Genomic DNA, 18,070 nt, shown 5'->3' with positions numbered 1-18,070 from the left:
GCCGCTGCTAGAGGGATATGCCCGTCGCTTTCAGGAGCCACCTGAGGTAAGCGCTGCCCCCCTCACCCTTTCCTGCCCCCCCAAATCCCAGCCCAGAGCCTGCACCCCACACCCAAACTCCCTCCCAGAGGCCGCACCCCCTCCTGCACTCAAACCCCCTGCCCCAGGCTCAGCCCGAAGCCTCCTCCCACACCAAAACTCCCTCCCAGAGCCTGCACAACCTCCTGTACCTCAATCCCCTGCCCCAGGCTCAGCCTAGAGTCCCCTCTTGCACCCAAACTCCCTCCCAGACCCTGCAACACCTCCCACAGCCCCTTCTGCACCTCAGCCCCCTGCCCCAGACTCAGCCACCTCCTATGCTCCAAACCCCTCAGCCCCAGTCCAGAGCCCACACCCTGTCCCACACCTCAGCCCCCTGCTCCAGCCCAGTGAAAGTGAATGAGGCTGGGGGAGAGTGAGCGATGGAGGGACGGGGGCTGGGTGAACAGGGGCGGGGCCTTGGAGAAGGGGGTGGTGCAAGGGTGTTTGGGTTTGTGCCTGTGACGGGTTCAGTCACAAAGACGCCCTTGGGACTGCCACCTGACGTGCTGAAGTTACCTCTGAGCCTGTTTTCCTTGCCAGCTTGGGACTTCCAGAACCCTGCCTTGTTGAGCCAGACATGCTAGCCTGCTGCAACACAGACCCAGGGTCTGGGCCATGCCCCCAAAGCTGCAGGCTTTAAGTGAAAACAGCTCTGCAGGTTACCTGTCTCTAGCACCCAGACATCCAGCTCCCAATGGGATCCAAACCCCAAATAAATCTGTTTTACCCTGTATAAAGCTTATACAGGGTAAACTCATAAATTGTCCACCCTCTATAACACTGATAGAGAGATATGCACAGCTGTTTGCTCCCTCAGGTATTAATCACTTGCTCTGGGTTCATTAATAAACAAAAGTGATTTTATTAAGTATAAAAAGTAGGATTTAAGTGGTTTCAAGTAATAACAGACAGAACAATGTAAGTCACCAAGCAAAATAAAAGAAAACACGCAAGTCTAAGCCTAATACATTAAGAAACTGACTACAGGTAAAATCTCACCCTCAGAGATGTTCCAATAGGCTTCTTTCACAGACTAGATTCCTTCCTAGTCTGGGCCCAATCCTTTCCTCTGGTACAGACTTTGTTAGTTCAAGCAGATGTCTTAGGTGAAAAGCAGGGGTGTTCTCATGACTGGCAGCCCTCTTTGTTCTGTTCCCCCTTTTATAGAGTCCCCTTTTATAGCTTTGGCACAAGGTGGGAATCTTTTGTCTCTCTGGGTCCCCACCCTCCCTTCTAAATGGAAAAGTACCAAATTTTAAGATGGATTCCAATATCATGTGACATAGTCACATGTCCTGTGAGACCTCATTCTTCATTACCCATGGGCTGGCCCACACATACACAGGAAGGCTTTCAGGTAAATAAACCCATTCACAACCAATTGTCCTAGTCAATGGAAGCCATCAAGATTCTAAGCCACCATTAATGGCCCACACTTTGCATAGTTGCAATAGGACCTCAGTGTTATACTTCATATTTCTAGCTTCAGATACAAGAATGATACATACATACAAATAGGAGGAATATATTCAGTAGGTTATAACCTTTGTTATGATACCTTACAAGAGACCTTTTGCATAAAGCATATTCCAGTTACATTATATTCACATTCATAAGCATAGTTTCATAAAACGTGGAGTGCAACATCACAGTGCCATTAGACAGTTGGCAACCCTACCCTTCATGGAGGCTGGGAGGAATCCTGCTCCGGCAGGGTGTGGACAGTAAACCCAGGGGTGTGGGGAAAATCCTGGGGGAAAATCCTGAGGGAAAAGAATACCTCAGCCCATTGCTAAATGGAAGCATGGGACCCACCGAGGGAGAGAGGAAGCTCTGTTACAATATATATATAAGTACTTTGGAACCTTGGTATGAAAGCTATACCTTTGAGTGCGAAATGTTGTTGTTTGTCATTTACTCTTTAAAAGGTTTCTACAAGTGCACACTAGATGATTTTCAAATTACTTATATTTTTTTTATGAAAGAGAAAAAAATTCCTAGTCTACATTTCATGTTTATAAAATAATTTTTGTATTATAGGAGCACCAAAAATCCTCAAACTGCTGACTTATGCAACTTCAATATGGCCAAACAAAGGTTTTCCCCCTCCCCATCTTATTACAAAATTTATCAGACAAGATTCCAGACATTCCTAAATCACTGCTTCAGTAAGAGTAAAATGTTTGATCAATTAAAGCAAACTTTAATTTCCTTGAATAGTGATTAAAATACAGGAAAATGCCTTTTTTTTGGTTATAGGAACTTCAGCAGTCTTTAATACCCGATGCTGATTTTTTTAACAAATGCATATAACCTTGCCTAAGGCTTGTCACAATGATATCATTAAACCCAATGATTTGGAGTAACCAAGTTTATTTTCATTTTTCAATGTCTCTACAATTTGATATGGGTCTTTTAAAGAAATGGCTCTGGTAAAGGTATATATTCTATGAACTGTAAACATTTAATAAATGAGAAATTTACTGCAACAATGAGGCCTTGTTTTGACCTCGTACACATTTTCTTCATAGCTGAGTCATTAACCATTGAAAATGGGGTGTATAGTTGAAGCAATTACAGACTCCCATTGACACTATAGGCACCATCACAAATTAAGTAATTTCAGTAGATACATGCAAAAATAGACCCAATGAGCTGTCCTTTTAAGCCCCCAATTCAGCAAAGCTCTTAAGCTCAGATATAGCTTTAACCACATGCTTATGTCCATCCATACCCAGCAGAGAACTTAAGCGCATGCTTAAGTTTAAATATATACTTAAATTTCATTGACGTAAATGGGACATAAGCATGTGCTTAAATTAAGCCCGTGCTTAAGTGCATTGCTGAAGGATAGACTCAAGCATGTGCTTAAAGTTAAGCATATGCTTACTTTATTAAATTGAGCCCAAGCCCACAGGGCTACTTTTTAAAATAAGGACTGTTCATTATGGATGTGACATGCCAGTCACTGTTCCGTAGTTGAGGATGACTTAAATATTCATTGAGAGAAAGAGAGAGAAAATGACTCAATAGCCCAGGAGTTTGGGTGCCCACTTGGAATTTGGGAGATCCAAATGCAAGTCCCTGTTTCAATGACTATTTGATTATTTATACAGAATGGAACAGCTTCAGTGTGAGAGACTGAAAAAAACCCACTCCAGAGTACCACATAGGCCAGTAAGTAGGGCATTCAGATGGGAGAAGGAGACTAGAGTTCAAATTCCTGTGCCATTGCAGCCAGAAAAGGGATTTGAACGTGATTCTCTTGTATCTTAGATGAGCGCTGTAACCACTGGGCTACAATTGGTGGGGGTACTGCTGACGCCTCCTCCCTCTGTTTTGTACAAGGTCTGATTCAGTGGCTGTGCTCTGACCATACTTACAGATTGGGCCACACAGGTGAGTTAGGTGGGGCAGTGCCTAGCTTGAAGGTCCCACTGGGGTTTGGGCATGAACTAGGTGCCTGGGCATTAGGATTTAGGTGGCTATGCGTCTGCCAGGCAGCAGAAATTTAGGTACCTTGGGGACTTTACTAGCGGAAACTTGGGTGTCTGCAGGGTTATGTGGCAGCTGAGCTGGTGTTTTGAGGATCTAAATTTTGGGCTGAGGCACCCAGCATGCCAGTTAGTCACCTGAATCCCTTTGTGGATCTAGCCCTTAGTTTATTTTATTGTTAAAATTAATTAAAAAAATAGGTCCTTTAAGATGTGTAGTCAGACCATTTTTAACTCCCACTTGAATGAAAACTATTTAATATGTTTTAAAACATCTGTTTAATCTGGCAGAACAAACACTATTATGCACTAAGCATAATTGTACAGTTATTGCATGATGTCATTACAGGGCAAAATTAAGGGTTTTTGAATGCCTTAACTGTGTATTACCATGCCTTAATATGTTTGGATTTCTTTTAACTTTAAGCCTTAACTCTGAATTTCCTAGGCTTGTAGTGCTTATTTTTGGGATAATTACAAGATCCCTGTAGTGTTCTTACCATTTAAATACTGAAATGTATTAATCCTTAATTCCACGTTATAATGTAATTTGTATCTGGGAATATAAATAAGAGTTTTGCAGGATCAGGCCTTTTAAGAGAACAATCTGATATTGTTAGAGGCAGCTATATGATACAATGTATGAAGGCAAGAGAACTTGCTGTATTTTTTAAAAAAAAATATCTTTGTATTAAATCTAGCTCTTTTTCAAGCTGCAAAAATATTTGCTAATGGAAGTGTAAAATATACTATATATTTAAAGAAAAGATTTAATTTCTTCTTGCCCTCAAGAAACTCTTGTTATTTTAGAAGCTTTAAGATAATAATGTCAACATAAAACAGCTGTATTTGAACATGTTTAACTAGTGACCCATCTGAAGTGGTTAATTATTTTGATTCCTAGAAGACCTCACAAGAAGTAGTAAACCTTGGTGGATGAATGATACATCTGCTTTTCCAACTTCACTTCCAATTAATAACACTCTAAGTAGTCGTGGTCGACAGAAGAGATCAGTAAGCATTGAACGCTTTGTGGAGACGCTGGTAGTAGCAGACAAAATGATGGTGGGATACCATGGTCGCAAAGACATTGAGCATTACATTTTGAGTGTAATGAATATTGTAAGTTTGACCCCTCTATATATTAACATAATTAACACTTTTTATAGGATGGGCAATTATGCAATATGGTTTTCTAATTTGAAATAAACAACTCTTTAAAATATGTATCAGCCTGCAAAAAGTGATATATAGTAAAATGTTAGTATTAGAAGATAAATGAGACATGCAATGAGATGTGCAATACTATTGTCTTTTCTCAGTCAGGGAGGATATTATGATCACTGTTAAATTATGTTTCAATGCCTTTGGGTTTCATTTGAAATAAACTGACCCTCTAATTACCAGTTATAGTGATTACACTTTTGGTTGGTTCTTTTGTTTAGACTATCACTCTGAACATCTCTTGTCATGAGTTATTCAGCTGTGAAACAAGTTTATTCTATAAAGTGTTTGCAGTGAAAAAGGTGTAGGGAATATTGATTTATCTTACTGAATAGATTAAGGTTGACTTAGAAGTAGTTCTTTAGATGCCTGTAAGAAGTGTTCAAATTATTAAATTATATTTAATAAGAGAAAACAGACCAATTTTAAAGCATACGTCAAATGAATGGTGTTTCTTGTCTGACTTTGTGTCTTTTCTTCTTTTCTGGAGGTCAGGTTGCCAAACTTTATCGTGATTCCAGTCTAGGAAACGTTGTGAATATTATAGTGACTCGTTTAATTGTTCTCACTGAAGATCAGGTAAGACTGAGCTGCAATTACATTAAACTTCAGACCAATAAACTACAGCATACTTCACTGTGTACCATTATAGAATCCACCTAATTATTGTTTAGAAAGGCTATATTTGAGTATAAAGCCTCATCTGTAATCTTTCGCTATTTTTAAGGAAGATTGAAATAATTTCAAGGAATATGCCTCATTTATCACCTTAATATTTACCTAATGTAACAGATATCTTCAACTTACTTGTGGAGATTTCAGTGGTAGAGACTTGCAATTACAATTTTATTTCTATGTCTATATTTTTATAATCTAAAATTTTTATATTGACATAATCATTATTAAAGCTGGAAGTGAAAGAATGCCTGTTCAGTAATACACTAACTGAACTCTGGGTCAGATTTTAGAGATAAAAATTGGCAAGAAGAGATTATTCCTAGAAACCACTGCTTCTAATTATAGTCCCATTTTAGTCTTCAAAAGGCTTAACAACTGACCTTAGTAATTTGTTTGGAACATTTCTGGTATGCATGTTGTATTGCAGCCAAACTTGGAGATAAACCACCATGCAGACAAGTCCCTCGATAGCTTCTGTAAGTGGCAGAAATCCATTCTCTCCCACCAAAGCGATGGAAACACCATTCCAGAAAATGGGATTGCCCACCACGATAATGCGGTTCTTATTACTAGGTATGGTTTATTGCAGGTCTTATATTTATTTTATCTTCTTTCTATGGTTTTCTTGTATTTACTTATGTATAAAACCTATATTTAAAGTAATTTAAGGGGTAGGTAATCTTGAGAGGGTAAAAAGATAATATGGTGCTTGTCTTTGAGAATATATCAGACCATTAAAACATAGATTTTAAAAAATTGGAAAGAAAATGTCTAAGAACTTACAGTACTTACAATTTCAATAACTTCAATAACTGTGCTTCTCATAACTGTGCCCATAAAAGATCTTGGAGTAGATATGATGAATTTGCTTGATCGTTTAAAACTTTTATAGTTGAATAAAAATTCTAAAAATTCTGGGAAAAAGATCAAAAAGCAGGAGAAAAAAATTGTTTTGTTACTACTGTATAATGTTTTCAGTGTAAAACATTATTGCCAGTTCCTTGGTGTAAATCAGTGTCACTTCACTGAAGTCAATGGAGCTATGCAGATTTACACCAGCTGAGAATCTGGCTGTGTATTTGTTGCTATCTAACTTAATTTAAGAAAAAAGACAGTGAAATTTTTAGTGTTCATACCAACGCAACTTATGTATAAAGGTGTCTTGCTGTACATATTACCATTTCTATGAGCAGGTTCAACACTGCTTACTTTGTAATCTTTCAATCCTTTTAAATACTCTGTTTTCTCTGTGTAGTTACAGGTAAACAAATATTGTACTCTACAAATAGATTGTATTAAAATAGCATTTCACGTGCACCTGTTTCTTAGGGACAGTTTTCTTTTTTTGTAAATATTAAAACAGTGATGCTAGCATTGATCTATATAGCTAAGGATTGTTAATGTTTCTATTATAAATACCCTTTTCAGGGGCATATTGTATACGCACTCCACATGTCAAACTTTAATGGAGGTTTTAGGTATGGAATCAGTGTAGAATAATGCCTTCAAGTGTAAGACAAAAATTCACTCCTGGTTGGAATTTGAGCATAAAAGCTATGATATTTTTGAAAAAATGCTTTAGATCTGTTTTTGAATTGCAGTAGCGCAGCAATGAAAGAATATGCTAGAGGTTCTGGATTCTTGTATGTAACCATTTTGAGTGCAAAATGTGTTTTTCATCAATATTTCATAAATTAGTTTTAATACATTCAATTAATGAGCACATGTAGTAGCTAGATTGATACAATACATTCCAATATCTTTGAAAGAACTGCTTTGGTCTAATGGGTAAAAATCACTTTGAAAACGTCCTTAAATAAAGTACAAATTTAGAACCCAGTAATGTTCCATTTTAAGGCACTGATTCTGCAAAGACATGCTTAATATGCAGGCTTAATTTTATACATGTGAGTAGTCCCATTTATATACACATATGTATGTCTCTATCTGTTGTATAAACAAATAGTCTCAAAGCTAATGTTTTTATATACTTTCATGAGGGAGTGCTTCTTTTCATTTAATGATTATAACTATCTAATAAAACTATAAAAATGAAATTCTCACCCAAAATCTACACTAAATAACATTAAGAACTTGACCTTGCTCACCCTGAAATCCCTGACTTAGGCTGATTTATTTTAGTAAACAGTGCTAAGGCTGAAACATCAGTCTTAAGTCCCCAGTTACATCAGCCCCCACCTGGAGCATGGCACCACACTTGTATAGAAAAGGAGGAGACTGTAAGGCATTCTCTCCTCCCTTTTCCTCTCTCACAGCAATTAAAAAAAGATTGATAAAAGAGATTTGTATGGTCTGCTTACTGTAGGCAGTGTTGGGAACGTGGCATGCTTCTATCAGTGATGCCAGTGTTTATGCTATAGCCAGAAAGGAATGCTGATCAGCAAGAGTATTTCCTGGCAGCAAAATCTGTACTCGCTCAACACTGTTGTGGAGACTCTGAGGATACAAGGCGTGAAGCCCTGTTTGAAGATTTTTTTTTCTTTTTGAAATAGCTCAGCAGTTTATTTTCTTTCAAATAAACGTCATGGTAGCTAAGTGTAGGTAGCTAATACTGTACACTTATTGCAGAGTCTCAGAATAGTGGCTGAACGTACATGACATATTTCACTTAAACACAATGGGAATATTTGTTAAAGGAATTGTGCCCATTATTCAGCATTTCCTTGCTTTTATCTCTTTACTTGAAAACTCTGAAGTTATGTTGTTTGTGTTGGTTTTGTGCACAGGATAAGTCTGTGGCTGAACTAAAATGTTAAACAAATGAAGACTGTTTTCTCTATCACAGTCCCTTATTGGATGGTTCACTTAGTCATTTTTAGTATGAGACTATACCAAATCCTAATATTTGATCCTGTAATTGTTGCAGTGAATTCTTTAAGCAGAAATATTAATAATGTTAGTATACTGAGTTGACAGCTTTCTATATAAAGTCTACTGTTGATTAATACTGTAGTATTGTTGGGTAATCTATCTCCTCCTTCCCATAAAGTAACTCTGACTTTAGCAAACCCCAATGGAGTCTTAGCAATTTTCTTTTTATTGTTAAAACAACATTAAAAATAGTGTGGAAACTTGTATAGGTCCATCTTTTATCTCTGAATGTGCACAGGAGCAGTGTGTGTGCCTTTGAGGACAAACTACAGTCATTACATTTGAATACAACATTGTTGGTGTCACAGATGGTATCATCTTACTTTAGCAATATGATCTCCAGCTTGGTAGGGTCAACTCTGTGGAACTGGGCCTAGGCTTTGTGAATCTCTATGCAAAACAAAAAAGCATAAAGACCCATCCAGTTTCTTTCCCTCCTAAGAGTTGGATCCCATATCTTTGTAGATGTATGGCATCCTCTTCCTGGTAGCTTCTTGTCTGCCTGTGACCCAGCTGCTACCTCACATCTGAGGCTCTAAGAACCATGTTCTACATAGTTTCTCTTCCAAATATGAAACTTTAGAGGCTAAAATACCCAATATGCTATACTACAAATTATTTTTGCTATGGCAGATTGAGTTAATACTTTCAGCCTGAGTTGGGCTTTTGGCCCTACTTCCTCCCCTGTTTCAAAAATCTCTTCCTCTGATGAGCCTGAAAGCCAAAAAAGAAAAAAAAAAAAAAAAAAAGAGAGATTTTGAAACTATCCATCCTTTACCCTCCTGGCAACTTTTTAGCCTCCCATTGTGCCCCCTCACCCCGCTCCATGATTAATTCTATAGCAGCATAAAGTAGGTGCAAGAGTGTTGCTTGACCTAGTCACCTGTGCAGAAAAGTATGGGGGCATGAAGTGTCCTCTTGCTCCCTTGCATGGTCTGCTTCCATCACTGCTCACAGTGTGAGGGGAATAAACAAAATAAAAGTTATACTCTCTCTCTTTCTCTCTCTCTCCCCCCAAAACAAAAGGATCTTTAATCATGCCCATTCATTTCTATAAGGTGTGGACTCGTAGCCTGAGACCATTAGTTTGTTATACCCAGGTACTGAACAGCTGTTTTTTCAAATAACATATATGACTGATTGAATAAAATGTGCAGGGAATGAATCTCCTCCTGCTGGGAGGGAAGATCCACAGCCATTAATTTTATTCCCTGGTATGGCAGCAGACCAAGTAAAACACATGTCCAACAACCTATGGAGAAGAGAGTTCTAGGGGGAAATTGAGATGCGCATGTGTATCTCCAAAGGGCAGAATTTGGCCCCTACAATGTAAATGTTTTAAACAGAAAAACATTTGGAACTTCATTCACTTAAAGGGATAGTGTTTCTTTAAAAGAGTGAGAGCATGAAATTTCACATTCCACTGATAGTATTCCATCTCAGGACTTTATTTTATCTTTTAGAATTGAATACAAATCTAATGTGGTTTGCAAAAAACAAAGTGCTTTAAATAAGAGAATAACTTACTACAGCCATAAAGGATTTAAGAAGAGTTTGTTCTTATTATTGAGTTAGAGGCAGTTTCTCTTTTCCCATTAACAAACTGTACTGTTACTTCTTCAATAAAGTGCTGCAATGAGATTGACACAGATGTGGCCCCTGCAATTAGTACCTTATCATGCCTAGAAAATTTGGAAAGTTTGTAATATTAAAGTGATTGGAATCCCTATAAATAATGATTATATATATAGCTTAATCCTTCAACTCTCTATATATTTATACTACAATAATCCTACTGAATTGAGTGGACCCCTTGTGTGAGAGTAAACACTACATATGTGAGTAAAGAATCAGGCCCATAGTGTTTTATACTGAGTAATCCAAGTATTTTTATAATCTATAGTTTAGACAAACTGCAGGAAAACTAGAAAATGCCATATATGGTATATTTTGTGCATTTTCAAGTGGTTGCACATACTTTTTTGGGCTGGAGACACTGAAGAGGCCCTGAGCACTTTTCTTAACTAGACACTTCTGTACTGTTGCCAGCTACTACTGTCCTCATTATTTAGGAAGTATATATCTCGGCAATATGCTGTGTTTCTCCTTTTGTCACCAACAAATATGCTCTGCAACATGCATCCCCAGTACTGCCAGTATCCACAGGAAAGGCAATAGCATTGCTATACATATGTTTCTCTGGATTTTTCACATCCTTTCAAATAGTGAAAATGCATAGAAATATGTTCATGTTTTATTGTATATGTAAAAGAATCACTTCACCCACTTAATGACAGACCCGCTTTAGCGAGTCACTTGGCAGCTGTTTTCCAGTACACAGCAACACTATGTAACATTTTAGAATGCACAGTAGGAAGTATTGTATCCAGGGGAAAGTTAGGTAGGCAGAAGTTAATTTCTTTGAATCTGCAGAGATTTGGCATAGCTTGTGGTAGGGGTTAATGCAGAGGTGCAGTGGCCCAATCGGAGTTCCTCGAGGCATGATGCTGCAAAACTCCCTATGAGAGCATAGCAGTGAAGTCCTTTAAAAGAGTGCAGGATATGTTCCCCCAGTGTGGAGACATCTTTGCTGGTCTTTTCAAGGGAGAGGAAAGGGTTATGGCATCAGTGTTAGACTCCTAGTCTTTGTGCTCCTGAACTAAAAGACGCTAATTTTTCTTAACCTCTGCATAGAGGCACAAAAGAGAGGCAAAAAGCTTCTTTAGTTTTCATGCATACTTGTGCAGAGCTGACCACAGGCCTTTCATTTTTAATATATTTAGGGCTGGATTTGGCTTTTAGGCACCAAGAGATGGTGTTCAAACTGTATTTTTCCAGAAGTCGTCCCAGGAGTCATTGTTAGGTCTTACGGGCACAATTCTTTCTCTGCTTCCCCTTTGCTCAGAGGGTTCTTCTTAGAGTGCTTGCTCATGTCAAGTCCATGTTAGGTATGGGTGTGCCCATTTGCACAGTTGCTGGAGATTCTTCCCCCAAGAGATTTTCTATAGGGCTGGCCTTAGTGTTCCCTGGAGCTCCATGCTCATGTGCCAGTATAAGGGGCTCTGCCAGCCCTGTGTGCTCTCAGTTCCTTCTTACTGCCCGTGATGGTTGCTGAAACAACTTTCTCTCTTGTGCTTGCAAGTTCTCCCAGTGATTTTTTGGATTTAGTTGTTCTTGTGTAGGAGTTTAGTTGTTAGTTAATTAGTTAAACTGAATAACAGTCCCTATCACGGGATGTCGTCCAAGGGATGGGGTGTGCCCAAGTCCCCGGGTTTCAGACCGTGTGCCACCTGCCATAAGCCCATGCCAGTGAACGACTCGCATGCGAGCTGCTTACAGTGCCTCGGGGAAGCTCACATGAAAGACAAGTGCAAGATCTTCAGGAGCTTCAGGCCATGCAGGGACATTTCTCTGAAGGCCCTGTTAATAGAAGCGCACTTAGACCTGCCTCGGAGCCGTCCCACTCCAATTTGGCTCCCAGCACTTCGGCCTTGATGCGGAGGGCTCCCCCAATACTGGGACCTTCTTGGCACCGATCACCATCTCCGGTGCCAAGGAAGTGGCACAAGAAACAGTGTGCCGAAAGAGGGCACTCCCCTGTGCCAAAAAAGGATAAGAGGGGAGTGACTGATGAGGTGAGACCTGTACCGGGCCACTTGTCCTCCCCAAAGCCTCCACCCAGGGTGCCAAGCCGAGTCTGGGACCCATCACTTTCTCCTCGGAGTTGTCGGGGCACCCTATGCTTGAGAGCCCCTTCGACACCTGAGGCTTTTCAGGCGGCAACGGACCTGATGGCTCCCCTAGTTCTGCCCACTCCCCGAGACTACCCACTGACCTTGGAGTCATTGAAGGCAGCTCCTTCCAGAGGGAAACCCCCCATAGGCCCGCTGTAATGGTCACCAACTCAGCACCAATCTCCAGCTTCATGAGCTGCTCTCTAGCTTTGCGGCTCTGGTTGCCAGCTTTGCGACACCGGTCGCTGGAGCCACCTCACTGATCCCCGACTCCCTGGCATCTCTCCCTGGTTCCGCATCACAGCCAGCGGTGGAAGCGACAAGGGCTCTGCTATGGTCTCTCAGGGAGGAATCCTCAGAAGAGGAATCCTCCTGCCGAGGAGACACTGCTCATCTTATGCATCCATTCCTTGGCTCTCTTTTCTGTAAACTCTTTAAACCATTACACTTCTTCCATATATGTGAGATCAGGAAATGCATGGAATTGAAATACTTAAATCTATTATAGTAATTATTGTAATATAAACTTCAGAAAAAACTTAAGTTGTTTTTTCCTCTTGTGAATTTCATTATTAACTAGGATAATCTGAGGGATTAAGGAAGTACATTAATGAAAAGGAAAGCTACTGCAGATACATTTATTAAGTTTGGATCAAGTATTTGCTTTCCGTTTAAGACTTTTAAAAAAATTCATGGACAGGACCGGCTTGCTCTCCTAATGTAAAACCTGTGCAAGGGATGACTGGAGGAGAAAATCTCTTCAAGGATCTCCTTGCAGAGATCCCTTGACATCATCCCTTGGGGTAATGGGAGGGCTGGGTTTGGTCTCCTGTGAAAATGCCTAAGGGGACTGGCCACAAGTCTGGTGGATCCTAGAGAGGATTATTCAGGCCACAGAAGGCACCCTGCAAACACAGATCTTTTCCTCTTATGCAGAAGGGAGGGGTCAGTCACCTCACTGGCTCCATTCCCTCCACCCTGGCTCCTGCAGAGAGTCATCCATTGGTCAGGGGTCCATGCTGGGGGGAGGAAGTGGAGACTGGGCAGGCTGAGGGAGGATTGGGTGACCTGGAAAGGATACACTTTGTCTTTTCCACACACCCTGGCCCCATGGAGATTCACTGGAAAAGATAATACAGCATAAATCTGTATTATCTTTTCTACAGAACCCACCTAGTGGAAGTCCCAGGTCATCTATAGTCAGTGGAAGTCTCTGGTAGCACAGCTCCAATGGAGCCAAGCAGGTGTCACTGCTGGGAGCCAGAGCTGGTGTGGAAGCCCAGAGCCTCTGTGAAGATGGTGCTGGCCTCTCATAGATATCTTGGGATTTACCAGGTTTCAGGGAAGGACCAGGGCCAGAATAATTCTCCTGTGGGCCCGGGGCTATTAGATTTGTCGGGCCCCTATATACAAGTCTTTTTCCTAATTTAAAACAAAATGATCGCAATTATGGCATCAAGGCTATTAACACTATACTAAACTTGCCTTTTAATTAACATAAAGCCATTCTGTGATTACATTTGAGTCTTAAAACATGTAGAATATAGTTAATTCAAAATAGCCTACTTCTTACCTTAGAACAGCTGTTATATTAGTTTCTTTCTGGGAGGGAGTTTGGGTGCAGGAGGGGGCTCCAGGCTGGGGCAGAGTGTTGGGGTGCAGGAGAAGGTGAGGACTGCAGGGTCTGGGAGGGAGTTTGGGTGCAGGAGGGGATTTTGACTGGGGCAGGGGGTTGGGATGCAGGAGGGGGTGTGAGTGTAGGCTCCGGCTGGGAGGCGCTTACCACAGGTGGCTCCTGGCCTGCGATGCAGCAGGGCTTAGGCAGGCTGCCTGCCTATCTGCCATAGCCCCACGCCGCTCCCGGAAGTGGCCAAACAAATGGTCACCAGATTTTTTTTTAATATTGAAAAATGTATTTTTCCATAGCCTTGTTTTCAGAAATGGCTGAACTGTTTTGGCTGAAATTTTATATATATCTTACATCTTATTTTTCTGGCTGTACCAGTCCTCCTCAGTGAGTCGGTGCAGTGGGGAAAGAGGAGGCCTTGCTTTCTCTCCAGCCCTATTGCAGTACAGAGCAATCTGAGAAAGTGAGGAGAGAAGTCCTTGCTCCCATAAGTCCAAGGAATACATTTGTGCCTAGTCTTTAGCAGGGTGTACAAGAATGGGAAAAGCTACCTTACCTTCTACCCAACAACATACCTACAAAACGGTGAGGCAGTCTTGCTTTGAGTGATTAATTTGGGGCTGAATCCTGCAAAAAAGTATTCATATATATATATTGTGGACCAATTGCTTTTGGCATTTTGCATTGCTTAATTTTAGATTTCTCAGTTATTTACTTTATTGAGAACCAAACTCTTTATTGCATGTGTGTTGCTGGTTATATCTGTCCAAACATTTAAAAGGCTGTACCTAGTCAGACAAGGTATTTACACCAACTGCTGAATTGAGCCAGAGAATTACACATTTTATAATGTTGCTATGTTTTAATCAGTTTTAACCCAAAGAAACCAGTATGGTTGTGAATTATGACTAAATATGTAATTAGATTGTAGAACTTAGAGTTTAGCAGATAAATTAAGAATCAAGACGGGAAATTCAATCAGCACTTTGGCCTTAATTTCCATTATTGTAATTTATTTAATTTTATTTGTCTGTTTATTCTTTTGTACACATTTGTGAGCTAAAGCCCTGAAATACAGCCCAGGTTTTCACCCTTACCTCTGAACTTCCGGGCTTCTTCAGGTGTAAATTGGACCCTTAACATTTCTTACACATAGATTTTTGTAGCTGAAAGGAATAAAACAGACTCTGGGAATTAAGGGAACATGGAACAATAAAGAAGTTAGAATGTGATTCTGAAAAACTGCTTACTACATGGCAAATGTCAACCAGCAGGTGATTTGCAGCTAATTAACAAGAGCATTATGTGAGTGGAATGTTTTCTAATCACTAAAAAGGGAGTTATTTTTCATTTGTGATGCAGTTAGCTGAGCTGTGATTTTCAGTTGGTTAGCAGGTGTCTTCAGATTTAGTTTATAAAATTTGTGTGTGCGCAGTGACAGGGATAGAGAGGTGGGGGAAGGTATACCCACAGACTGCCTAATCCGTTCCAGATGGCCACAATAAGTTTTATTTAATACCAAATCCAGAAAAGTGACCCCTATCACAAAATAAAGTCCAGACTTTTGTGTTTTTAACTGAAGGAAAATTTTAAGGTTTCATTTAACACTGGAGATGCACCATATGACTAAACAAATATATACTTTCATCTCAATTTAAAATGGAAACTTTGAACCTAATCCTGAAAACACTTTATCTTAACTCATATAAACAAACACACTAAACTCAATGGGACTACTCATTGAGTAAAACGACTCACATGAATAATTTTTTGCAGGATTCAGCTCCAAATTAATCACTCAAAGCAAGACTGCCTCACCGTTTTGTAGGTATGTTGTTGGGTAGAAGGTAAGGTAGCTTTTCCCATTCTTGTACACCCTGCTAAAGACTAGGCACAAATGTATTCCTTGGACTTATGGGAGCAAGGACTTCTCTCCTCACTTCCTCAGATTGCTCTGTACTGCAATAGGGCTGGAGAGAAAGCAAGGCCTCCTCTTTCCCCACTGCACTGACTCATTGAGGAGGACTGGTACAGCCAGAAAAATAAGATGCACCTTTAGATGGGGTGTAGCAGAAGGCATGCTCTTCTTGCGTGCTGGGGAGCTTGAGAATGTCTAACAGTGACCCATCGGGGTGATGCAGCTCCCACATTGTCCTCAGTTTAAGGCTGTGTCAGAATGGGACAACTGAATGATTAAAATGATTAAAATGGCAGCCGGTATCAAGTGGAGTGCCCCAAGAGTCGGTCCGGGGCCGGTTTTGTTCAATATCTTCATAAATGATCTGGAGGATGGTGTGGATTGCACTCTCAGCAAATTTGCGGATGATACTAAACTAGGAGGAGTGGTAGATACGGTGGCAGGTAGGGTTAGGATACAGAGGGACCTAGACAAATTGGAGGATTGGGCCAAAAGAAATCTGATGATGTTCAACAAGGACAAGTGCAGGGTCCTTCACTTAGGACGGAAGAATCCAATGCACCGTTACAGACTAGGGACCGAATGGCTAGGCAGCAGTTCTGCGGAAAAGGACCTAGGGGTGACAGTGGACGAGAAGCTGGATATGAGTCAACGGTGTGCCCTTGTTACCAAGAAGGCCAATGGCATTTTGGGATGTATAAGTAGGGGCATAGCCAACAGATTGAGGGACGTGATCGTTCCCCTCTATTCGACATTGGTGAGGCCTCATCTGGAGTACTGTGTCCAGTTTTGGGCCCCACATTACAAGAAGGATGTGGAAAAATTGGAGAGAGTCCAGCGAAGGGCAACAAAAATGATTAGGGGACTGGAACACATGACTTATGAGGAGAGGCTGAGGGAACTGGGATTGTTTAGTCTTCAGAAGAGAAGAATGAGGGGGGATTTGATAGCTGCTTTCAACTACCTGAGAAGTGGTTCCAAAGAGGATGGTTCTAGACTATTCTCAATGGTAGAAGATGACAGGACAAGGAGTAATGGTCTCAAGTTGCAGTGGGGGAGGTTTAGGTTGGATATTAGGAAAAACTTTTTCACTAGAAGGGTGGTGAAACACTGGAATGCGTTACCTAGGGAGGTGGTGGAATCTCCTTCCTTAGAAGTTTTTAAGGTCAGGCTTGACAAAGCCCTGGCTGGGATGATTTAATTGGGGATTGGTCCTGCTTTGAGCAGGGGGTTGGACTAGATGACCTCCTGAGGTCCCTTCCAACCCTGATAGTCTATGATTCTATGATTCTATGAAAGTACATTGGGATGAATTCATAAGACAGCAGTAGAAACTAATTATTCTGTGAATAGCAATGGTATTAAAGCCTGGTTTAGGTTAGAAATAAAACTTGTTCCTGTTACACACTGAGCTTACTACAGAAGAAAAAAAAAATCAATGAAAAACTCTTTTGTGTGCTGCACTTTTTTTTAATCAGGCATTTACCTTCTGACTCTGAGTCTCACAAAGGGTCATAAAACTATTCAAATGATAGTTTTTCCAGGAAATGTGTTTGGATGTAATAGTTCGGGATATCTGTTAGAACATTCAGTTAATACTTGGCCAGATATCTAAGCAATCACTTTCTAGCAGTCCGAAATGTCGTATTTTTGTCTTCTTTTTTAAAGAACATAGACTTGTTTAAAATAATTTTTTTTTGATACTCTAAATCAAAATCCTAACATTTTTTCTTTTTTTTTTCTTTCTCTTCCCCATACTTAGAGGCAAAGTACTAATTTTATTTTCATGAGTTACAGTGACTGGCAGAATAATGCATCTGCTAGTGAATAGCTCTGCTTCTCCTTCTTAATAATCCAGAAAAACATATTAGGCCAATTTAATCCTTGGATTTTCACCAAAAATGAATTTGGTAAGTGACTGCAATCTCTTGCATAAATTCTGCCTCTCACCACACATAACTATATACTGCATTTTCATTTTTCTTCACTTTTTCGACATCAGCATGAACAATTTACTGCAACTTTGTGACCAGATTTTATGAGATTGCTTGTGTATAAGAACACATTTAAAGCATATGTTTTTACTTAAAAGATTGTATATTAATTGCAAATTAATTCTAGTGATTAACCGCTAGCCCATTTAACTTTAGTTCAGCAGTCTGAAGTTTGTGCTAGTTGAGAGACCTATCTTAACATAGATAATGGTCATTCATGCTTTGAGGTCAATGGCAAAACTCTGATTGAATTTAAGGGGGTCAGGATTCAGTTTGGGGTCATATTATATTCACTTTACTCATAAAAATAGCCCCACTGAAGGTGAGCAAGATTTGGTCCAGGGTACTTAGCCAATTCTTAAAATATTTTAACATAACTTTACAAGAGAAGATAATGAAATTAAATATGTTGTGTGTGTACGTATGTG

At 40.1% G+C, this 18,070-nt stretch overlaps 1 protein-coding gene across 4 annotated transcripts in view; it reads left to right on the top strand.

Annotated features, from left to right (window-relative positions):
* ADAMTS6 (ADAM metallopeptidase with thrombospondin type 1 motif 6) overlaps positions 1-18,070 on the top strand; it is a 319,882-nt gene that overhangs the window by 42,140 nt on the left and 259,672 nt on the right. For all 4 annotated transcript variants that reach the window (XM_007058991.4, XM_043546883.1, XM_037902909.2 and 1 more), the window contains 3 exons: positions 4,480-4,697; positions 5,295-5,378; positions 5,905-6,050. In XM_007058991.4, coding sequence (XP_007059053.2) covers positions 4,480-4,697; positions 5,295-5,378; positions 5,905-6,050 — 448 coding nt within the window. The remainder of the gene's footprint in view (positions 1-4,479; positions 4,698-5,294; positions 5,379-5,904; positions 6,051-18,070) is intronic.

This window comes from Chelonia mydas, chromosome 5 (genome assembly GCF_015237465.2).
Source record: "Chelonia mydas isolate rCheMyd1 chromosome 5, rCheMyd1.pri.v2, whole genome shotgun sequence".
NCBI lineage: Eukaryota > Metazoa > Chordata > Testudines > Cheloniidae > Chelonia > Chelonia mydas.
This window is presented reverse-complemented; position numbering and strand designations above follow the sequence as displayed.